Genomic DNA, 19,290 nt, shown 5'->3' with positions numbered 1-19,290 from the left:
AGAATGAGACACAGAATGTGAGGCAGGCTCTAGGCTCTGGGCTGTCAGCACACAGCCCCTTGCAGGGCTCGAACTCATGAACTGCGAGACTGTAATCTGAGCTGAAGTCAGAAGCTTAACCTACTGAGCCACCCAGGTGCCCCCAAAATAGATAAACTTTTTTAAAAAGTTAAAATTAGTAAGTAAGTAAATAAATAAATAAATAAAGCCTTTAAATCAATAGTGTGCAGGGTGCCTGGGTGGCTCAGTCAGTTGCTCAGGTCATGATCTCACGTTTTGTGAATTCAAGCCCCACTTCAGGTGAACATGACCCCCCACTTCAGGTAAGCCCCACTTCTCTGTCTCTCTCTCTCTCTCTACTCCTCGTGGAATTCTCTCTCTCCCTCTCTCTTTGCCCCTCGCTCACTTGTGCCCTACCTCATAAATAAATAAATAGCATACACATAACTTCCTTTTAGGAACCATCAGACAAATTATCTATTACAGCACAAAAAGTACACACTTGAGACACTGACATCAACAAAGTTTCGTGTATTAAAAGTTGGAAACCGGGGCGCCTGGGTGGCGCAGTCGGTTAAGCGTCTGACTTCAGCCAGGTCACGACCTCGCAGTCCGTGAGTTCGAGCCCCGCATCGGGCTCTGGGCTGATGGCTCAGAGCCTGGAGCCTGTTTCCGATTCTGTGTCTCCCTCTCTCTCTGCCCCTCCCCCGTTCATGCTCTGTCTCTCTCTGTCCCAAAAATAAATAAACGTTGAAAAAAAATTTTTTTAAATAAAAAAAAATAAAATAAAAGAGGAAATTACAGTATCCTATTAACTTAAAAAAAAAAAAAGTTGGAAACCTAGATTCTGTAACTTCCCTTCCATTCTTGTAACTCAAGTCAAAGGAACAAGTGCAACGTGTTTACTGTGAACTCTCGCTACTGTGTTATGTCTAAATAGGCCTTAAAGAGCTGTTTAAGAGGGCTAGATTTGGGGAGAAAAACACACAGAACATATAGATGAATCTATTTCCCTAAATTGGCTGTTGAGTTTGGGCTGTGCTATTTCCGGCTTAAATTTGTTTCCTGCAATTTGTTAAGGCTGCCAAATACTTAGTGATCTCAGTGATACACTTAACACAAATCAGCAAATCTTTCTTATTTTTCACAATGGCAAGAAATGTACAGAGAAACTTGCCCAGTGAGAATAACAATTAAAGTGAGTTATTTGTCTTTTTTCCCAGATTCATCATTTTCATCTGGTTCCTAGTGGCTTAGGAAACCAACAAATAGCCTCCTAATGTCATTTCCTGCCTGTTTTTTTCCTAGTGATTTGGGGACAGAGTTCCCTCAACATCAGTAGGGTCAAACATGAGCGGTCTGACCTCACTATAAGCCAGAAAAACTAAAGGATCAGGGTGGAAATGAAGAAAATCGATATCCAACAGTGGTTTTTAAAATCAAAACAGATGCACAATGTTAATATCGCCTTACAACAGCCTAAAAAAAAAAATCAACTGGTGTAAAAGCAAACCAACATAATTGGGATAACACATAACACAGCAAAGAATTTGAGGCAGCAAGGACACAGTTAAGTTCTTTAGAGCACATTCATTTATTAAAGTGGCATTACAATCTGCTGTGTGTCACATATTATATTATTTTGCCTGAACAGCTTTACATGCAAATACTTATTGCCACGAGTCACTGATCTGGTTCAAGGTTTGGCAAAAAAAAAAAAAGTTTCAGTAAAGTCTTTAGAGGAACTCACTTTCTTATAGCATAAATTATATTCTCAAACAATATATATGACAAAACTTAGCTCCTATATACAGAAACCCTAGGGCTCTCAGTCCACCAAATACGCTGTCCTATGTTCACACATATGAATAGTCTAGGGCTGGTGTGAATGAGACTCCTCAGAGGAAGAAGGCATTTTAATGAATATTAAAAAATTCAACTCGGGCGCCTGGGTGGCTCAGTCGGTTAAGCGGCTGACTTAGGCTCAGGTCATGATCTCGCGGTCCGTGAGTTCGAGCCCCGCGTCGGCTCGAACAGCTCAGAGCCTGGAGCCTGTTTCGGATTCTGTGTCTCCCTCTCTCTGACCCTCCCCCGTTCATGCTCTGTCTCTCTCTGTCTCAAAAATAAATAAACGTTAAAAAAAAATTTTTTTTTTTTAATTCAACTCACATTTAATATATAACTTACGTGACACCGAAAAATGTAGAAAAGGCTGGTGACATTTTTATCAATATGTAGACTTGAAAAATTATTTCGTAACACATCTATCTGATAAACCTTTAAAAACTCTATTACTGAGTATTAACTAAAACCCCCAAATGAGACAAACTCAGAGAAGAACATAAACTTTGAGGCTTTCTCCTTTTATAAACATTTCTTATTTTTAAGAAAAATAAATTTTTGTTAATTGGCACAGTCATAGTCTAACTGCATTCTTAACCTAAGGGCAAGACCATTTCAAAACAGCATGTCAGATCTTAGTTCTTTTCTTGAGTTGGGTTGGAATAGATTAGGGAAATATTCTTACTCAGAGGGCCACATCCTGTACCACATCATGGTACAGACAGAAAAAGCAAGTATTTATGCAGAATGTGAAGATACAGGTGTTCCCCAGCTACTCGGAATCTAAGGAATCAATACCTCCAGGACACTTGTAACACACAGTTCAGGAAGCTATTATAAAGACTGAGGTGGGGCGCCTGGGTGGCTCAGTCGGTTAAGCGTCCGACTTCAGCTCAGGTCACCATCTCGCGGTCCGTGAGTTCGAGCCCCGCGTCGGGCTCTGGGCTGATGGCTCGGAGCCTGGAGCCTGCTTCCGATTCTGTGTCTCCCTCTCTCTCTGTCCCTCCCCCGTTCATGCTCTGTCTCTCTCTGTCTCAAAAATAAATAAACATTAAAAAAAAAAAAAATTAAAAAAAAAAAAAAAAGACTGAGGTGAAGATAGTATACCCCAGGGAAATATTCCCGGAAGTGTCCACTTACCCACAATCCTGGGGGAGCTGGGATGTGGGAAAGGCAGGAACAAGATTCAAACACACAGCACCATTGAGCTCAGTAACTTCAGTCACATCATTGAAATCATCTGATGGAGCTGACAATGCCAAGCACTGATATATTCTAGACTACGCAACAGAACTTTCTGCAGTGATGAAAATGCCCTGTATCTGCACTGTCCAACAAGATAGCCACTAGCTGCATGTGGTTACTGAGCACTGAAATGTGACTCACGCAACTGAGGAGCTGAAACATCAGTTTTATCTCATTTTCATTAATTTTAATTTAAATCTTCACAGCCACGTGTGACTAGGGGCTACCATTCAGAGTGTAGTTCTAGCCTGACCACCAAAACACAAGGTGGCATTCAAAGAGTTTTCAGTGCCCAGGCTGGCCATGGACCCGAGTTCATCAGTCATGTCAAACCCAGAAATGGGAAGGGACAGACGCCTCAGCACAGCCAGGGTGCATCACGATGTCAGGTCATGCTCTGCAGGTCAGACCATGAGCATTCACAGAAAGCCTCCCTACCCACATCCACTCTCTCAAAAGTACCAGTTCAAGAAACCAACCCAAGCAGGAAAACACTTTCTCTCCTCCAATGCACTACTGAATGAGAACTAATGTGGGGAAAAGCTAGAAGATGCAACAATCACTTACAGATAGAAGGTTCTTTCCTAAATTCAAGCAGCACATCACTAAAAGGGAGCTCTTTCCCTCCAACTAGTTTCTGTCACATCCTTTCTACAAATGAAGCCAGCTGCCATTCAAATTATAATAAAGAGGGTGGTTAACAGCATCTGCTCTGGACTCAAACAGACTTGAATTCAACTGTCACCTCCATTGCTTACCAGCTTTGGGACTCTGGGCAAGATAACTAATCATGTCAAGTCTCCATTTCCTTCTATATAAAACAGGTTAAAAACAGTCCCTCCCTCACAGGGTTATAAGGATTAAATGAGATAAGACATAGAAAGGATTTAGCACAGTATCAAGCATGCAAATGACATTTAAGGATTATTTATCACTATTCCATCATTACTTCATTGTCTTCATCATCGCCATTATCATCCTCTCTCCCTAACACTGTAGGAAGGAAAGAAATCTACCCAGAAAAAAATCATATTGTAGAACAAATTCCAATTTAAAAAATATCCACACATCGGGGCACCTGGGTGGCTCAGTCGGTTAAGCATCAGCTTTAGCTCAGGTCATGATCTCGTGGTTTGTGAGTCCCACATAGGACTCTCTGCTGTCAGCTTGGAGCCCACTTCGGATCCTCTGTCCCCATCCATCTCTGCCCTTCCCCTGCTGATTCTCTCGCTCTCTCAAAATAAATAAAGTTTAAAAAAAAAATCCACATATCAAAAGTTATTCTTAAGCCAAAATACTTGATACACTTAATTTTAGTATCTTTCTAGGTTTCTCTTATACTATGCTTCTATCTTTCTTATCATCTTCTTATATACTTAGTTGTTTCTGCCCAAAAACCCAAAACTTTTTGAAAGGAGAGGAGTTTTGTGTGTGTGTGTCCTCTCAAAACAACTAGCTTAATTATTTGCACAATAGTGGACAGTCAATAAAGTAAATGCCACCTGAATTAAATTTATAGAATTCTATTCCAAAACGGTCACGAGTAGCCACCTTCAAAATGGATAATGGGATCACCCTAAATTAATTCAACACTTAAGCACTAGGAACTATCCTAGAAGCTGGGAATTCAGTTGTGAAAAGACAAGGGACCATGTCCCTGGAGCTTACCTTCTGGAGGAGATGGCAATCACCGGACACAAGTAAAAGAAGGATGGTAGGAAATGATAAATGATGAGATGAAAACCAGAAAGGGTCCAGTCATGGTGTGCCTCGGAGGCCAAGGAAAGCAGTTCAATTTATATTCCGTGTACCATGGAGAGCCACCACTGGGATGTGACCTGGACTGATCAATTTTTTTTTGAGATCGCTAAGGCTTCTGTGTGCATGGCAAAGTGTAAAGGGACAAGAGAGGAAATAGGGAACCAGTTAAGAGGCTCTCAGACGGCAAGGTGAGAGGCACTGGTTGTCTAGGTCGGTGCTACAGCAGAAGAGACAGATGTGGAAGGGTCACATTCCCATGTGTTGCAGAGATGGATGGGACAAGACTGGCTAATGGCCCAAAGTAAGGAGTAAGGATAGCATGGGGCCCAGGTTTAGGGCTTGACCACCTGTGCCATTTACTGGGAAAGATGGAGAAAAGCAAGGCTGGGGAAGATCAAAGAGGCTTACTTTGGATATGTTACGTTGAAGATCTGTAAGCAGAGACTTCAAGTAGGCATTGTCTAAGTTTTGTTTCAAGGAGAGAAGTCAGAGCTAGTGATACAATTATGGGAGTCACGGGCACCTGTATTATGATTCAAAAGCCACTGAATTGGGGGAAATTACTTAGCGGAAATCAGCAAAGACAACTAGGCTGAAGAGGTGGGAAGAAAACCAGGAGTGTGTGTGGTCCAGAAGCCAAAGAAAGGGTTTCTGGCAAGGAGGGAGTGGTCACTTCCTAATGTTAATGAACTGTGAACCCCTCTTAATGCTCCCACTAAACAAGAAGATTCATTAACAGCAAGAACTATTACTTATTCATTATTTCTTACTCAACTATTTCTTACTCATCTCTTACCCTCTGCTTTAAAAAACGTTATCAGAAGCTCAATTCATGGTATAACTAATGATTGCTAAGAAGGTCAAGACTATGCCCAAGTGAATAGCATCTGGGCAGCATTTCATCTTTCTCAGTGTATCTCAGTCTGGAGGCAGATTTGCCACACGATACCCTTTCTAATAAATACAGAAACTACTTAGTCCAAGATTAACCATCTCGATTATTTTCCCATTGCCATTTTCCGAATAAACAGAGTGTCCATCCATCACACTTAGTAGCACAAGAACAGTACCATACACATAGCAGGTGCTCAATAAACTATCTGTTGGATGAAGAAACGGATGGGATGGGGAGAGCAAAGAAAAGAGAAAGAGTCTCTTATTCCACAGGATCCACAAATACATTGAGGCTTAATAATCATCTGTAGATTTCATTTAACATCTTGTTTTCATCAATAATTAAGACTGAGAAGAAATAAACTGTTTATAAACTTAGAAGAAGTCTACTGGAAAATGAAAGCATTAGGGATATTCACAATTTGGAAACAGTAAGTCGATATGTTCTAAGTTCAATATTTTATTATAAATGTTTATTCCTAAATCTCTAATATTCCTACAAGTAATCCATTTTATACAGATATTATGAAGTAACCTGCCAAAACTTAATAAAGGGTTCAGAAGCTGGCTGAGAAAAAAAAATTGTTCCCAAGACTGTTTTGCAAGTAGATTCATTCTCCTTTTAGTGCAAAATGTCTTAAAAGAAACCCTGGTACTGATTTCTAACATTGCATATAAAAAGCCGAACACCCAAATAACAATAGACACAGAGGAGTGTAGAAGAAGTTGACTACCAAGTAAACTTTTATCGCTTATAATTTTTCTACTAAAAATTCTAAAATTAAAATTCTGAAATACCTGAGGCACCATAAGCGCCAGAATACCGCTGAGACTTCGAACCAGATGGGGAGGTTTCCTTCATACGATCAATCACATTTTCTGAAAGCTGAAAAGGCAACATCAAAATAAAATCAATTATAAAAAAAAAAAGGAAAGAAAGAAAACAGTACAATAGCACCCAAGCAATTTAGTCATCCATATCAATATGTGTAACGAATGGCCTAAAGAAAGCTAATAGCTATAAAACTAAAAGCAAGGAAGAAAAGTTTTAAGATATCAAGATGCACCCTACAGCGCTACTTTATTTCTTCTAATGCACTGCTAATTGCGCAGTATAAATACCTCCTGTCCTCATTTTATTCAGTGCACTAAATTCATCTCTGAGAAAACGTAAGCCGAGAAAACGCCTTTGACTTTCCTCCCCTAATCCTACAAATTAATTTATGCAAGCAACAGGTCTTAGTTCCTTCCTTCCTTCCAGTCTCAAAGGAAATGGTGTCCCTCCATCCCTCCTGTTCAGGCTAATCACAAACAACTGCTCTTTCAACAGATTCTATTACGCAGCTATCCTGTGCCAGGAACCAGGCTAGACTTGGGGTATTCAACAGTCACCAAGTTGCATAAAGTGGGTTAGAGGAAACAATCATCAGGCATTTAAATATAACAGGAAGAGCACTGCCTATGTCAGCTGGCCTAGAATGGAAGTATATAGAAGGCATAATGGACAGGATATCTAGCCAGGCTTTGGGCATGGGGCCGGGACTGGGAAGGATAAGCAGGTGTTAGGAAGAGAAGGGGATAACAGTACTCCAAGAAGAGGGAAACGCATGGCGGTACAGACGAGAAACAGGGCTTGCCACCATCAGACGTTAAGTGCAGATAACAAGTAGACAGTTGGCAGTAAGGCAGAGGCTCTGAGGAACACTCAGGCCTGGAAGGTCTGAGAGTCATCAGTCCCTGAATTACTATTGTATCATTCTTTTTATTTTCTTTATTGCACTTACCACTATCTGATGCATTGTTTGCCTGCCTTTTACACTAGAAAGGAAGTTCCATGAAAGCTAGCATTTGGATGTCCTATCATATCCCCAGAGCCTCAATAAGCCTGGTTAATTGAGTGAATGGCTAAAGAAATGACTGAAACAATATGTGAATGAATGAAGAATGGCTGAAGCACGAAACTGGGGAGAGGGCACAGTGAGAGAAGGTGGACGGGGAAATAAGATTTTGGATTCTGAAGAGTCCTAGCAAACCCATGAAGTGAAACAGTTTGAACTTGATCCTGAGGGCAACTGGGCACATTCGAAGGGTTTTAAGCAGGGTAATGACAAGATCAGACTTACATTTTAGAAAGATCACTCTAGCCACTGCGTAGAGAACAGATTGGAGGGGGACAAGAACAGAAGCAGGAAGTCCCCTGAAGGAAGCTAAAGGACCAATTAAGAAGCTATTAAGCATATGTCCACACAAAGATTTGTGCAGGGATGTTCACAGCAGCATCAGTCATAATATAGCAAGAGCGGAACCACGCAAATGTCCGTCTGCAGGCAAACGGATAAACAAAACATTATGTATCCATACGATGGAATTCAATTCAGCAGTAAAAAGAAGTGAAGTTCTGCCACATGCTACAATATGGATAGATCAAAACAACAATTAAGGGAAGAAAGCCAGATACAAAAGGCCACATATTATATAATTTCATTTATATGAAATGCCCAGAAAAAGGCAACTCTGTGTAGATAGAAAGTCGAGAAATAGATGCTTACGGCTAGAGTAGGAATGGGGATTAACTATAAATGAACACGACAGATCTTACTGGGGTGATGAAAATGTTTTAAAACTGGATTGTGCTGGGGCGCCCGGGTGGCTCAGTTGGTTAAACGTCCGACTTCAGCTCAAGTCATGGTCTCACAGTCTGTGAGTTCGAGCCCCACATCGGGCTCTGTGCTGACAGCTCGGAGCCTGGAGCCTGCTTCCGATTCTGTGTCTCCCTCTCTCTCTGCCCCTCCCCTGCTCATGCTCTGTCTCTCTCTGTCTCAAAAATAAAAAAAATAAAAAAAATTTTTTCTTTTAAACTGGATCATGCTGGGGCACTTGGGTGGCTCAGTCGGTTAAATGTCCAACTTCAACTCAGGTCATGATCTCACGGTTTGGGAGATCAAGACCCGCATCAGGCTCTGCACTGCAGAGCCTGCTGGGGATTCTCTCTCTCCCTCTCTCTCTTTCAAAATAAATATAATTTTTAAAAAATTAAAAATTAAAAAAAAAAACTGGTTTGCGCTGATAGTTGCACAACTTGGTAAATTTACTAGAAAGTGCTGTATAAGAAAACAGGTGAATCTTATAATACGTGAAATACACAATAAAGTTGTTTAAAAAAAATTATTAGCCCTCCAAAAGGAACACATTCAAAGATATTTAGGATTAAAATAGCTAACATTCACTGAGTGCTTATTATGTGCCAGGCGTTACACTAAAAACACTTTCCTCATTTAATCCTCACCTATCATATGAGACAGACACTTCTCCACTGTATAGGTGAGAATGTGAAGCCCAGCCAGACTAAATAACTTGCCTGGATTTTATATTTTATCAGTAATGGAGCCAGAATCAAACCCAGGAAGTCTGAGTCTCAAGGTCCCACTCAGGTACCCCGCTTTATTGCCAGACCTGGTGTCTGACTAGCCATGGAAGTGAAGCAGAAGTCACCAGAACAGCCAGGTTTGTGAGTTGTGTAACTGGGTGATCCCCCTCCTCTATCCGCAAAGACCTCCTTCCAACTTCCACGTCCTTGACTCACCACCATCTAGCTTATAACCCAGTACAGTGGTGCTCTTGTAAAAGTCACCAATGACCAAATAATCTTTTGTGTTTATATTTATACAACTAACTTACACGGCTTCCCTTTAGCTTCTAACACCTGCGGTCACTCTCCTCTTCTGGAAATGTCTCCAGTGGCCTTTCTGACCACCCACCATCCTGACAGCCCTAGGGCTCTGGCCACATCTTATTTGTTTGGCAGGCTTCCCCTTCTCGCCTACCCTTAGATGCCAGAGGTCCACGTACCCTCCCTTGCCTTTATTCACTTCTCACTCTCAAAGCTCTTGTTGGCAATCTCATCCACTCCCTTGATAACTGTGTTGATGAATTAATAAATTCTAAATCCTTCATGTCCCAAAACCTAAACCTATACATTGAACTGCCTAATGGACACCTCCTCTTGGACAGACCACAAGCCCCTCAAACCCAACATCTCCTATATTGAATTCATATTTGCCAAAATCTCTCCATCTTCTTGCTTTCCTAATCTCATTAATGACACCACCTCCATCCAACTTTCTGAAACAGAACAAAGGACTTGTCCTGACTCTTCGTTCTCCCTCGTCCTCTGAGCCATGAGTTCTTCAACCGCTAAATATCTACTTATTGCAACATTCCTTCTCCCGTCCCAATTCCCCTGCCCTAATTCATGGCACCATCAATAACCTTCCTAAAACACAAATCTGATTGTGGTAACTCCCTGCTTCAACTCCTTCATACCTTCTGTTGACAGAAAAGTCCAAATTCTTCTGCACAGCACCCAAGACTTCCTCATCATTTGGTCATGGCCTAACTCTCCAACCTCAATTTCCACAGCCTTTCCCTTAATACTTCATACCTTGTTTCCCCACCTCCATACTGGCTACTTATTTGATGCCATTGCTTTGCCTTTAAAACACATGGCTCTACTTCCTTCTCCCCTGGCCCTGGGGGAGGGAATCACCTTTCAAAATCCAGTTCAAACATCCCACAGCCTTCTCTGACCAAATCAGTTCCCCACTCCATTCCAAGTCTGCTTACCCAAGGGCTACCCTTATTTGTGCCCCCACGATACCTTGCACAAATCTCCAAAGACAAAACAAGTATTTTCCTTTCAACAAAACTGTGTGCTCCTGTATACTATGGAATCATTCACCAAATGTTCCCTGCAAGACATCAGTGAACAAAACAGTTTGTACCTGAGCAGTTACTTGTATCTCAGGACCCAAACCGGAATGCAGGGGGAGACAGTTAAGGGAAAGACTACAGCTCAAAAGCTGGCATCTTTGGAGGAAAATCCCAAGGCTCTTGGAAGAGAAATCGAAGTTAGAAAGGACAATGTCAAGGGACTTTCTATTTGAAGATGTCAGGGCCACTTGCATCTTTTGTAACAACTGACAGCCACAGACGTTGCTGTTGAAACTCATCTGCAAAGCTGAGATACATCTTAGGAAAAAACCCTTTAAGACTGACTGACTATAATCCTGAGTAACATCCAGTTTCTGGTAGCATCAGGATAAGCGGTAACCCCCCAATCTCTAGGCCAGTGCTTTCTCTGTTAAACAATACACCCCTACGATCCTATGTGACAAAATAAATTCACTTCCTCTTAAGGAGGTAAAATGAGCCCAAGTTTTAGAATCTTAAAACTATTTTAACTGATACATAATGTATATAAAGCTCATTCAATATATAATGTAATATGCTACACATTATGTATATTTATAGACTATTTAAATTAGTATGCCATAATATGTTACATATATATCACATATCTTACACTATTATACATCTTTTATGGTATGTTACATATTTAACATAATTTGTGTTTAAAGCCAATCACCTAAGGTTATTTTGACATAAATTATATACACACGTAATTTTATATGTTAATTTATATTTCTATTGCTCAGGCCAGTCAAAGAACTACAACTACACTAAATATATATCCTACACAATCAGAAAGTGAATGTGTTTGCTAAAAACCAAGTGTTAGCTATAAACCTGCACCTGTATTGGGCACAGGCTACCCTTTCTTCTAAATATCACTTCGTCCATTTCTCATCCAAATTCATACATTACCATTACCTATTGCTACTTTCAAAATGAATACGACAGAAAGTTCTTCCAGTGACTAAAGCAGCTTCAAAAGTATTATCCCTTTAGAGTAAAACTAAAGGCTGACCCAAATAGAGGAAAAAGCACGGGCCACCTCCTGGCTATACAATCCTAAGGAAGTCCTCTCCAGGGGCCTCATTTTCCTCATCTGAAACTGAAGAAGGCCTATGCCCAGAGTTTTAGGGAGGATTACCTACACACATACTTGGTAAAACTTTACCAGCAATACGGCTCCAGCCATGGGGACTTGGACTGATTCTGTCATCATGTTCGTCCACCAGCTCATCACAGCTTGGGCTGAGCTCCTCGGCTACCCGGTGCATGAAGACCAGGGCTACAGCTATTGCCAGTGGCAGCTGCCTAAGTCCTAAAACGATTACATAAAGTTCTCATTTGTCCCTACCCATGCATGCTCTTTGGGTAAAGTGTACTGTCTCTTTCAGCCTGATCACTAAGTCTTTTTATTTATTTTTGTGGCTTATCTGATGCCTCAAAACTTGCTACTTAATGTCAAATTCTTACATCAATTCCAAACATTCCCCAATGTGGTCTTTGATTGTTTTTCAGTAAGTGTATAAGCATGTCATGTCCAAAGCAGCACAATTCATCTTTTGAGTTGATAAACACATCGTAAAGTTGTGTTGGGCATCAACCTCCCTGTTTTGTTCTTAAAATCTTTGTCAGTGGATCCTTAGGCCCTTCCAAAGGCACATCCACAGCAGCCTATGGTTGCAACTCTGCGTACTCCAAGCATGATTCACCCTACCCCAGGCCGTTCTCAGCTACGCTGATACAAGGCAATTGCCATGCTGTGTTATCCTCTGTATTTCCAGTGAACACAAGCTGAGCTGACCTTCCAGGTGCAGAAATGGGTTCATACCTGCACCCTCCCCTCATCTCCTCTGGGAACCGGGGTACTCGTGAAGCAGTTGACATGTCAGGGTTACACCCGCAATCTGTAGCTTTAGAACAACTCTTCTTTGTGATGTGAACAGACCCAAAAGGGATCAGAGGTAGAACATAAGCTTCTGCAAGAGCTGGATAAGCAGCCCTCTGTAAGAGAAGCAGCTACTTCAGGAGCCATCTTCCCTTAAACAGGGTACTTCTTTTAGAAAAGCTTCTGTCCTATTTAAAGATCTATAGCTACTATACCTGCTTTCTAGACCTCTCTGTACTTACTCCCCAGCAAGGCAAATACCATGTGCAATCTACAAAAAGCATTTGCAGCAAACAATGGCAAACTCTCTCTCTGACACACACACACACACACACACACACACACACACACACACACACGAGTCATGCCCGGAGGTCCCTGGACTCAGGGGCCTGTGGATTAATTCCTCAGCTGTATGCAACTCTCTGCTTGTTGCAGTGTTCTAGGCAGAATCTATAGCTCACAGATTTACAATAATCTGTGAACTAAAAGAACCACTGTTCTAACATGACAGATGACTTAGAGAAGGGCCTGCCAACATCGCAGAATTCCATCCACTGACTTTGATTATCTGCCCTATTCTCTACTGATGCTAAAGACAAATTTATGTAAATGGGGCTTCCGAAGCTCTGAACCACTCACCACACCAACATGTGCTCCAGAGAGGAGGAAAAGAGGTGTATCATATCCTACAGGGTTCGCTGTGGAACTCAAATCTTCCCACCCACCTTGACTGGTCTTATCTACAATGAGCACAGATAGGGGCTCCCCGGTGGCTCAGACAGCTAAGCGTCCAACTTCGGTTCGGGTCATGATCTCACGGTTCCTGAGTTCGAGCCCCGCATCGGGCTCTGTGCTGACAGCTTGGAGCCTGGAGCCTGCTTCGGATTCTGTGTCTCCCTCTCTCTCTGCCCCTCCCCTGCTCACGCTCTGCCTCTCTCTCTCTCTCTCTCTGTCTCTCTCTCTCAAAAATAAATAAACATTAAAAAGTAATAATAATAAAATAAAATGAGCACAAATACACCACTCACCAATCTAGAATCCAGTATTTTCAGAAACAGGAGGCTGTGTGAGATGGACAAAGTATTTCCACTTCCAAGGAACAGAGTAAAAGGAGGGGAGCTCCTAAGTTACCCTTCTCCAAGAGGTAAAGTTTGCAACCACATGAGACAAATAAATCACACCCTCACCTCCATAATAGTTTTTCTCATCTCTTCCAGATGCATCTTATCCAAAAGATTAAAGGAGTCAGACCCATTTTTCTCGCTCGGTCTTCCTTCCACGTAGGTCATTTTCTGTGAGAGCACTGGTTTGCTTTTTGTTCAATTACCATTTTAAGACACAGGCTCCAAAAACTGCCATTTTTATTTAGAAGCTGTTACTCCTAAACACTTAAGGGCATGGCAAGGGAGGGAGAGATACACAGATAAATACAGTAATTTTTAGCTTATGTTTGTAATTTGCCACAAACATTTCTTTGCATTTGTCATTAGTGGAAATGAACTTCTACTACCTGCATAAAATCTTAGAAAGCTTTAAAAAGAAAAGTCCTAGAAAGTTTAACAGGGTACTCTGCCCAAGAGAGTCACAGATGCTAAACTGCAAAGGTACCAATCATCCACCAGTTAGCTGAATTACCTAGACAACATCCCTCCACACTCCCCATGACTGACTGGACTTGTTGCCTCTGCTAATATACACTCTCCGGAATCCTCAACATCATCTCACGTTAAATAATCTTTTCAGTTAGAGGCTCCCAACTGCCAATACCTCCCCAAAGCATTAGTTGTGTTCCATATGAGTATCCACACTACCACATGTATGGCTCCCATGAATTTCAGCTTGCAACTTCAAGGCCAGTTGCAGAGACTCATTTATGCCTGGAAAGCACGATAAATATTACTTTGAAAATGATACTCATTGAAGCTGACATTTGCTCTGGAAGAGTTCACTCAAAGCTTTGATGTTTCAGATAAACCAGTGGAAGACTGAGTGGTAAGCATGCCTTCCGAGCAGGCACAGCAGGTGCTCAGAAAAATCCTATTAAGCACATGTAATATGAGTAATGAAAATGCTTGGTCTTTCTATCCCTAGAAATTATTTTAGACTTGGAGAGGCAGGCAAGGAAAGAAGGTGGCCTTTCATCCAACCATGAGTTGTTTCAGATTAGAAGTTGAAATAAGGTATAAGATTATGGGTGATTTTATGCAAGTGGGGGGAAAGCTATCAATTGCTAAGGATAAAGGAAATAAACAAGACCCTATAAATACCATGAAAATAACATGTCGTAGGTGAGAATAAACTTTAAATTTAAAATTGTAAGTAGGTCCTTTAATTGCTAGCCATTGAGGACCTCAGCAAGAAAAATCTAGACAAACATTATCAATAAACACAGACTAGTTACTGAAAGCCTGATATTGTTTCCTAAGTGCAACACTTCCTATATTAAGATAAATGAAGATGAAATTACTATCCTTATCAGTGGAATGCAGAATTGGTTTTCCAGCAGTGACTGAGTCCATGAATCGCTCCTATGCTCTCATTTCTTACGAGTGAGGACATAAATATTAGACATTGGGCAAATTTGGAATGTTTTCTTCAGCCAAGTTGAACTACCTATCTGCAGTTCAACATTGAAGCGTGGACCTCGTCGGCACCATGTTTTAATCAACTGAGCTAAAACCAGTAACTCACTTATGATACTGAGATTGTTGCTTATCCTTCCCGGTGCCTCACAGGGAAACAAGATGACTCTTTCGAGCTAAGAAAAATACAGAAATCAGCTGAAAAAATATACAAAATGCCTAAAGAAAAAAATCACATAGACGATCAGCTGCAGAACTCAGGACTCCTATTTCCCCATCCACATCTTTAGATATGCCGTGAGAACACAACATGCTCTAATTTTTAAGTTCAATATAACTTTATATATCCATTCCCTTGAACAGCTCTAATAATAGCTATTACTCATATAAGTCGTAAACACTGTCAAAATACTAAATGCCTATATACATTGTCAACTTTCTCACCAGTAGTGCTTGATACATAAGTATTTCAAGCAGGCTACAGTATGCAGACATACTAAACAAAGAAACACAGTCAAAAGTGACTTGTCCAGGGCCACAGAGCCTAGTGAGAGGCAGAGCTAGGACTAAACCCAGGTATGCCTGGTTCCAAAGCAAGTGCTCTCTCCACTATACTACACAGCACCTCCAAAGAATCTTCAAATATTAGATGTGATGGAACCTTACAAAAATGGCTGCTTTTAGAAAATCTACAACGTGCCCCCATATTTTAAATACCTTACCTCAACTTCTTACCAAATATAAAAAAGTGACTTGTCCAAAGCCACAGGCTAATAAATGCCTAGTCTGAGACTTAAAACCGAGGTCTGTTTAACTCTGACTGATGCTCTTTTGACCATGACCTCAAAGAACTCAGAATGACCCCCGAATACTCAACAATTCAAGAGCGTGCCATTTTTAGAGGAAAATGCGATGGGTTGACTATGGCTACAAGAAATTTATAATGCCACTAGACTCACAGAATTTCAGAACTTGAAAAGCTCAGAGATCTTAGACATGTACTCAAGCCCCATCATTTTGCAGATGAGAAAACCAAAGCTCGGAATGATGCAAACTGTTCTTGAAAAAGAAGGATTTGAAGCAACTGGGAGAACACTGCAAGGGCACTCCAGGTGAAGGGCAGATCCTGAAGAAAAGTAAAGCGTAGAGGTCAAAAGGAGCATGGTGTGTGCTTGGATTATTATAAATAAAGTGCGCTCTGTGAGAAAGGAAAAAAAAATAGAATACAGCTGTCAAGCTGAGCAGCCAAAAGACACAGCTTCTTTTATTTAAAAAGTTTAGAAAAAGTTTTTTAAACAATCTCTCCATTTTAGTCTATTATATACCCCTATCATCATACTTACCCTATTTAACCTTACCTAATATTTGATATTAACCTCTGTGCTGTGGCCAAATTTTCTTTTAATTTAGTTTGCTCTCATCACTGTGTCTGTACTCGAGCATGAGAATAATGATTTATACATTCTTCTGGCCAATGTTTTCTCACCCAAAATTTATTTTGTTTCCTCTTACTCTTCTTTTTCACTCTCTGGTATGGAACAATCAAAGCCTCAAGCAAGATTAAACAAATCTCTGCATAAAACTCAGTTTATAGTAGTTTTTATTTTACTCCAAAGAGTACCAACTAAACCACAACAATGCAAGGCAGCCTCAGACATTCTATTACAAAATGTGGCACTATCATTAATTAATATAAAGAAATGGTGGTCACAGACCAAAAACTGAGTTCAACAGTCTGAGTTTCTATAAAGAAAACTTTAATAAATTCTTCTCAAGGTAACAGTCTCACAGTAAAAAGTTTGTAAACATTGTAAATATTTAAGAAATTTTATTTCCTGATAACATGCTAAAAATAATTGATACATTTCATTTACTTGTGCTGGCGGTGTAATTACAGAGGAAGAAAAATGAAAGATATTATAAAACGTTCAGAAGTGAAATCGCTTTATTTACTAGGTTCAGGCATACTTTCAAAAAAAAAAAAAAAAAAAGAGGCTCCAAATTCAGGTGCAGCAGCGAGTGTGTTAATGAAGTTAGTGCTGGTGTGCTGACACCTTAGAGAAAATTCAAGCTGTCAGTTTATGTGTCAAGCACGTGCGGGAACATTAAAAATTCCTCTGCGACGTCTGGTTGAGAACTGATTGTATGACTCCCAGCGGTCTGAAAAATCGCAAACCTGTCTCAGGCCCTGTCAGGCTGGCAGACGCTTGTGCTGAAGCAACTGGGTCTAGCCCAAAACTTAGGCGGCTGGCCACAGAGGGAAAGAGGAGGTACCAAGTGAAAGCGAAGAAGGGAGAAGTCACCCCAGGCAGGTCAGAAGTCTATGGGGTGTGCGAGCGTGCGGCAACGGGTGGTATCACAGGGAGGGCACCAAACGACCGAGAGCAGGTAAAGGTCTCCTCAAAGCCAATTCAGCTTGAGAAAGCTAACGGGGGCAGTGCAAAACGAGAGTTGGGGTCCTGAACCCACGGGGTGTAAGACAAGCCCCATTTCACAGAAGGGAAGACAGGGGGTTCAAATAAAGTCCCACTACTCGTGAGCAAGAGTCAAATCTAGCCTGTGAGCCCCTGGACGGTTTAATTCAACGTGGCATTCCCCCCCACCCCCGCAACCCCCTCCAGCACAGTGCTCAGCACTTAGCACACAACCAGGAAATATCTCTGAATGAATGTCCCAAGTCTTGAAACTTCAAGCTTCTTTGCAGAGAACTCGGCTTCGGGCCGGACAACACTGGGGGCCGGGACGGGGGAAACCAGGCTGAGCGAGTCCCGGGAAGATCGGAGGTTTGGGGTCCGAGTCCGGGTGCTGGCCCTCTGCCCGCCCACTGTCACTCACCCGGATGCCCTTCACCACGGTGATGTTCTCATTCTCGTCCGCCTCGAAGGTGACCCGGCGGGTGCTGGAGGTCCCGCCCATGGCTCCTGCTTCTGCCCCACAGAGACCTAGCTGGACGCACGAGCACTTCAGGCCCCACGCGCACACACGCGCGTGGACACGCCCGAACTCTTCCCTTGCACGGCGGGAGCAAGGCCACGACCCCGAGAAGCAAGGAGAAGGCGCCGGTCCCGAACTCCCGCCTCCTCCGGGCACGCTCCACAACAAAAAGGCCTCCGGTTGGTCGGAGATACGAATGGCCCGCCTCTTCTCGGTAGGGGCGCCTTGATTGGTTGGTCCAGACCCGGATGCTATGGCAACAGGTTCTGTTTGACAAGGTTTCCGGAGCCCCTGGGTGGCACTGGGAATTGTAGTCTCCATCAGGCGCGATGGTCGCTGGGACGTTCCCGCCTCAGACCTGGGGCGCAAGGGGAGCATGGCATTCTGGGAGATGTGGTCTTGACTGCCCGAAAGGCTTCTAGCCTGACAACTTTCAAGGAAGTTCGTTTATCTAACAAAGCGTACTTTGAAAATATTCTAGAAACTTAGGTAGGTGCGTTAAAAGATACAATGTCTCTCCTAAAGGAACTCACAGTTTAATTACGGAGATGCACCCGGCAAATGAAGCCATTCCTAGATTCCTAACTATAAAATCTGAGGCAAAATTTAACATTTAGTCTAGTCTTAACCATAAAAAAGTAAAAATAAAAATTAAAAACTTGGCCAATGGCCTTACCTCATGAGGACTATATACTATGTACTGTTTTGTTTACTTTTGTACAGTAAAATTTTAAATATAATGGTTTTCAAATCTGCATATGTGAAAACAAAGACCATAAATTATTTGCACCAAACATGCAGATCATTCACTTTCTTGTGTCTCCTTCAACTTCAGTCATATAAGCTAGTTAGGCCATAATACAATGAGGCAAAGAAAAAGTTAAGTGATTTCTAAAAAGTGGCATGAATTAGTGGAAGAATTGAAACTACTTCAGACAAAGTTGAGATCATCTATTTTGGAAAGTTTCTAGTTCAGACTTTCACCTCTACAAGACAAGTAAATAATTTTTAAGTAATGTACACACACATTTAGAAGTATTATTTTTGTGGTGCCTACGTGGCTCAGTCGGCTGAGGGTGGGACTCTTGATTTTGGCTCAGGTCACGATCTCATGGTTCATGGGATTGAGCCCGCGATGGGCTTGCACTGAGCATGGAACCTGCTTAAGATTCTCCCTCCCCTTCTCTCTCTGCCCCTCCCCCCTTAAAAATTATTATTTGCTACTCTGTGACATGTAAATTTAGTCATATGACCTTAGTCTTACGGAGGTCGATTTGGAAATAAAGCTAATGACAGTACGATCCTGGGATCCCTTTCAACATTACAAACAACCAACCACAACACAGCATCCTCTTATTACATAGGCCTTCACAAAATTTCAGTAACACTTTC

The 19,290-nt window shown here is 41.7% G+C and overlaps 1 protein-coding gene across 2 annotated transcripts in view; it reads right to left on the bottom strand.

Moving 5' to 3' along the window:
* Window positions 1–18,050, bottom strand: part of CHCHD3 (coiled-coil-helix-coiled-coil-helix domain containing 3) — a 283,193-nt gene extending 265,143 nt beyond the window's left edge. For both annotated transcript variants that reach the window (XM_086689810.1, XM_025929858.2), the window contains exons 1-2: window positions 17,800–18,050; window positions 6,541–6,628 (exon numbers count right to left, since the gene is read on the bottom strand). In XM_086689810.1, the coding sequence (XP_086545936.1) occupies window positions 6,541–6,628; window positions 17,800–17,880 (169 nt within the window). In that variant the 5' untranslated portion in view covers window positions 17,881–18,050. The remainder of the gene's footprint in view (window positions 1–6,540; window positions 6,629–17,799) is intronic.
* Window positions 18,051–19,290: the final 1,240 nt, after the last annotated feature.

Source organism: Puma concolor, chromosome A2 (genome assembly GCF_028749965.1).
Source record: "Puma concolor isolate L17-30 chromosome A2, mPumCon1.1.hap2, whole genome shotgun sequence".
NCBI lineage: Eukaryota > Metazoa > Chordata > Mammalia > Carnivora > Felidae > Puma > Puma concolor.
This window is presented reverse-complemented; position numbering and strand designations above follow the sequence as displayed.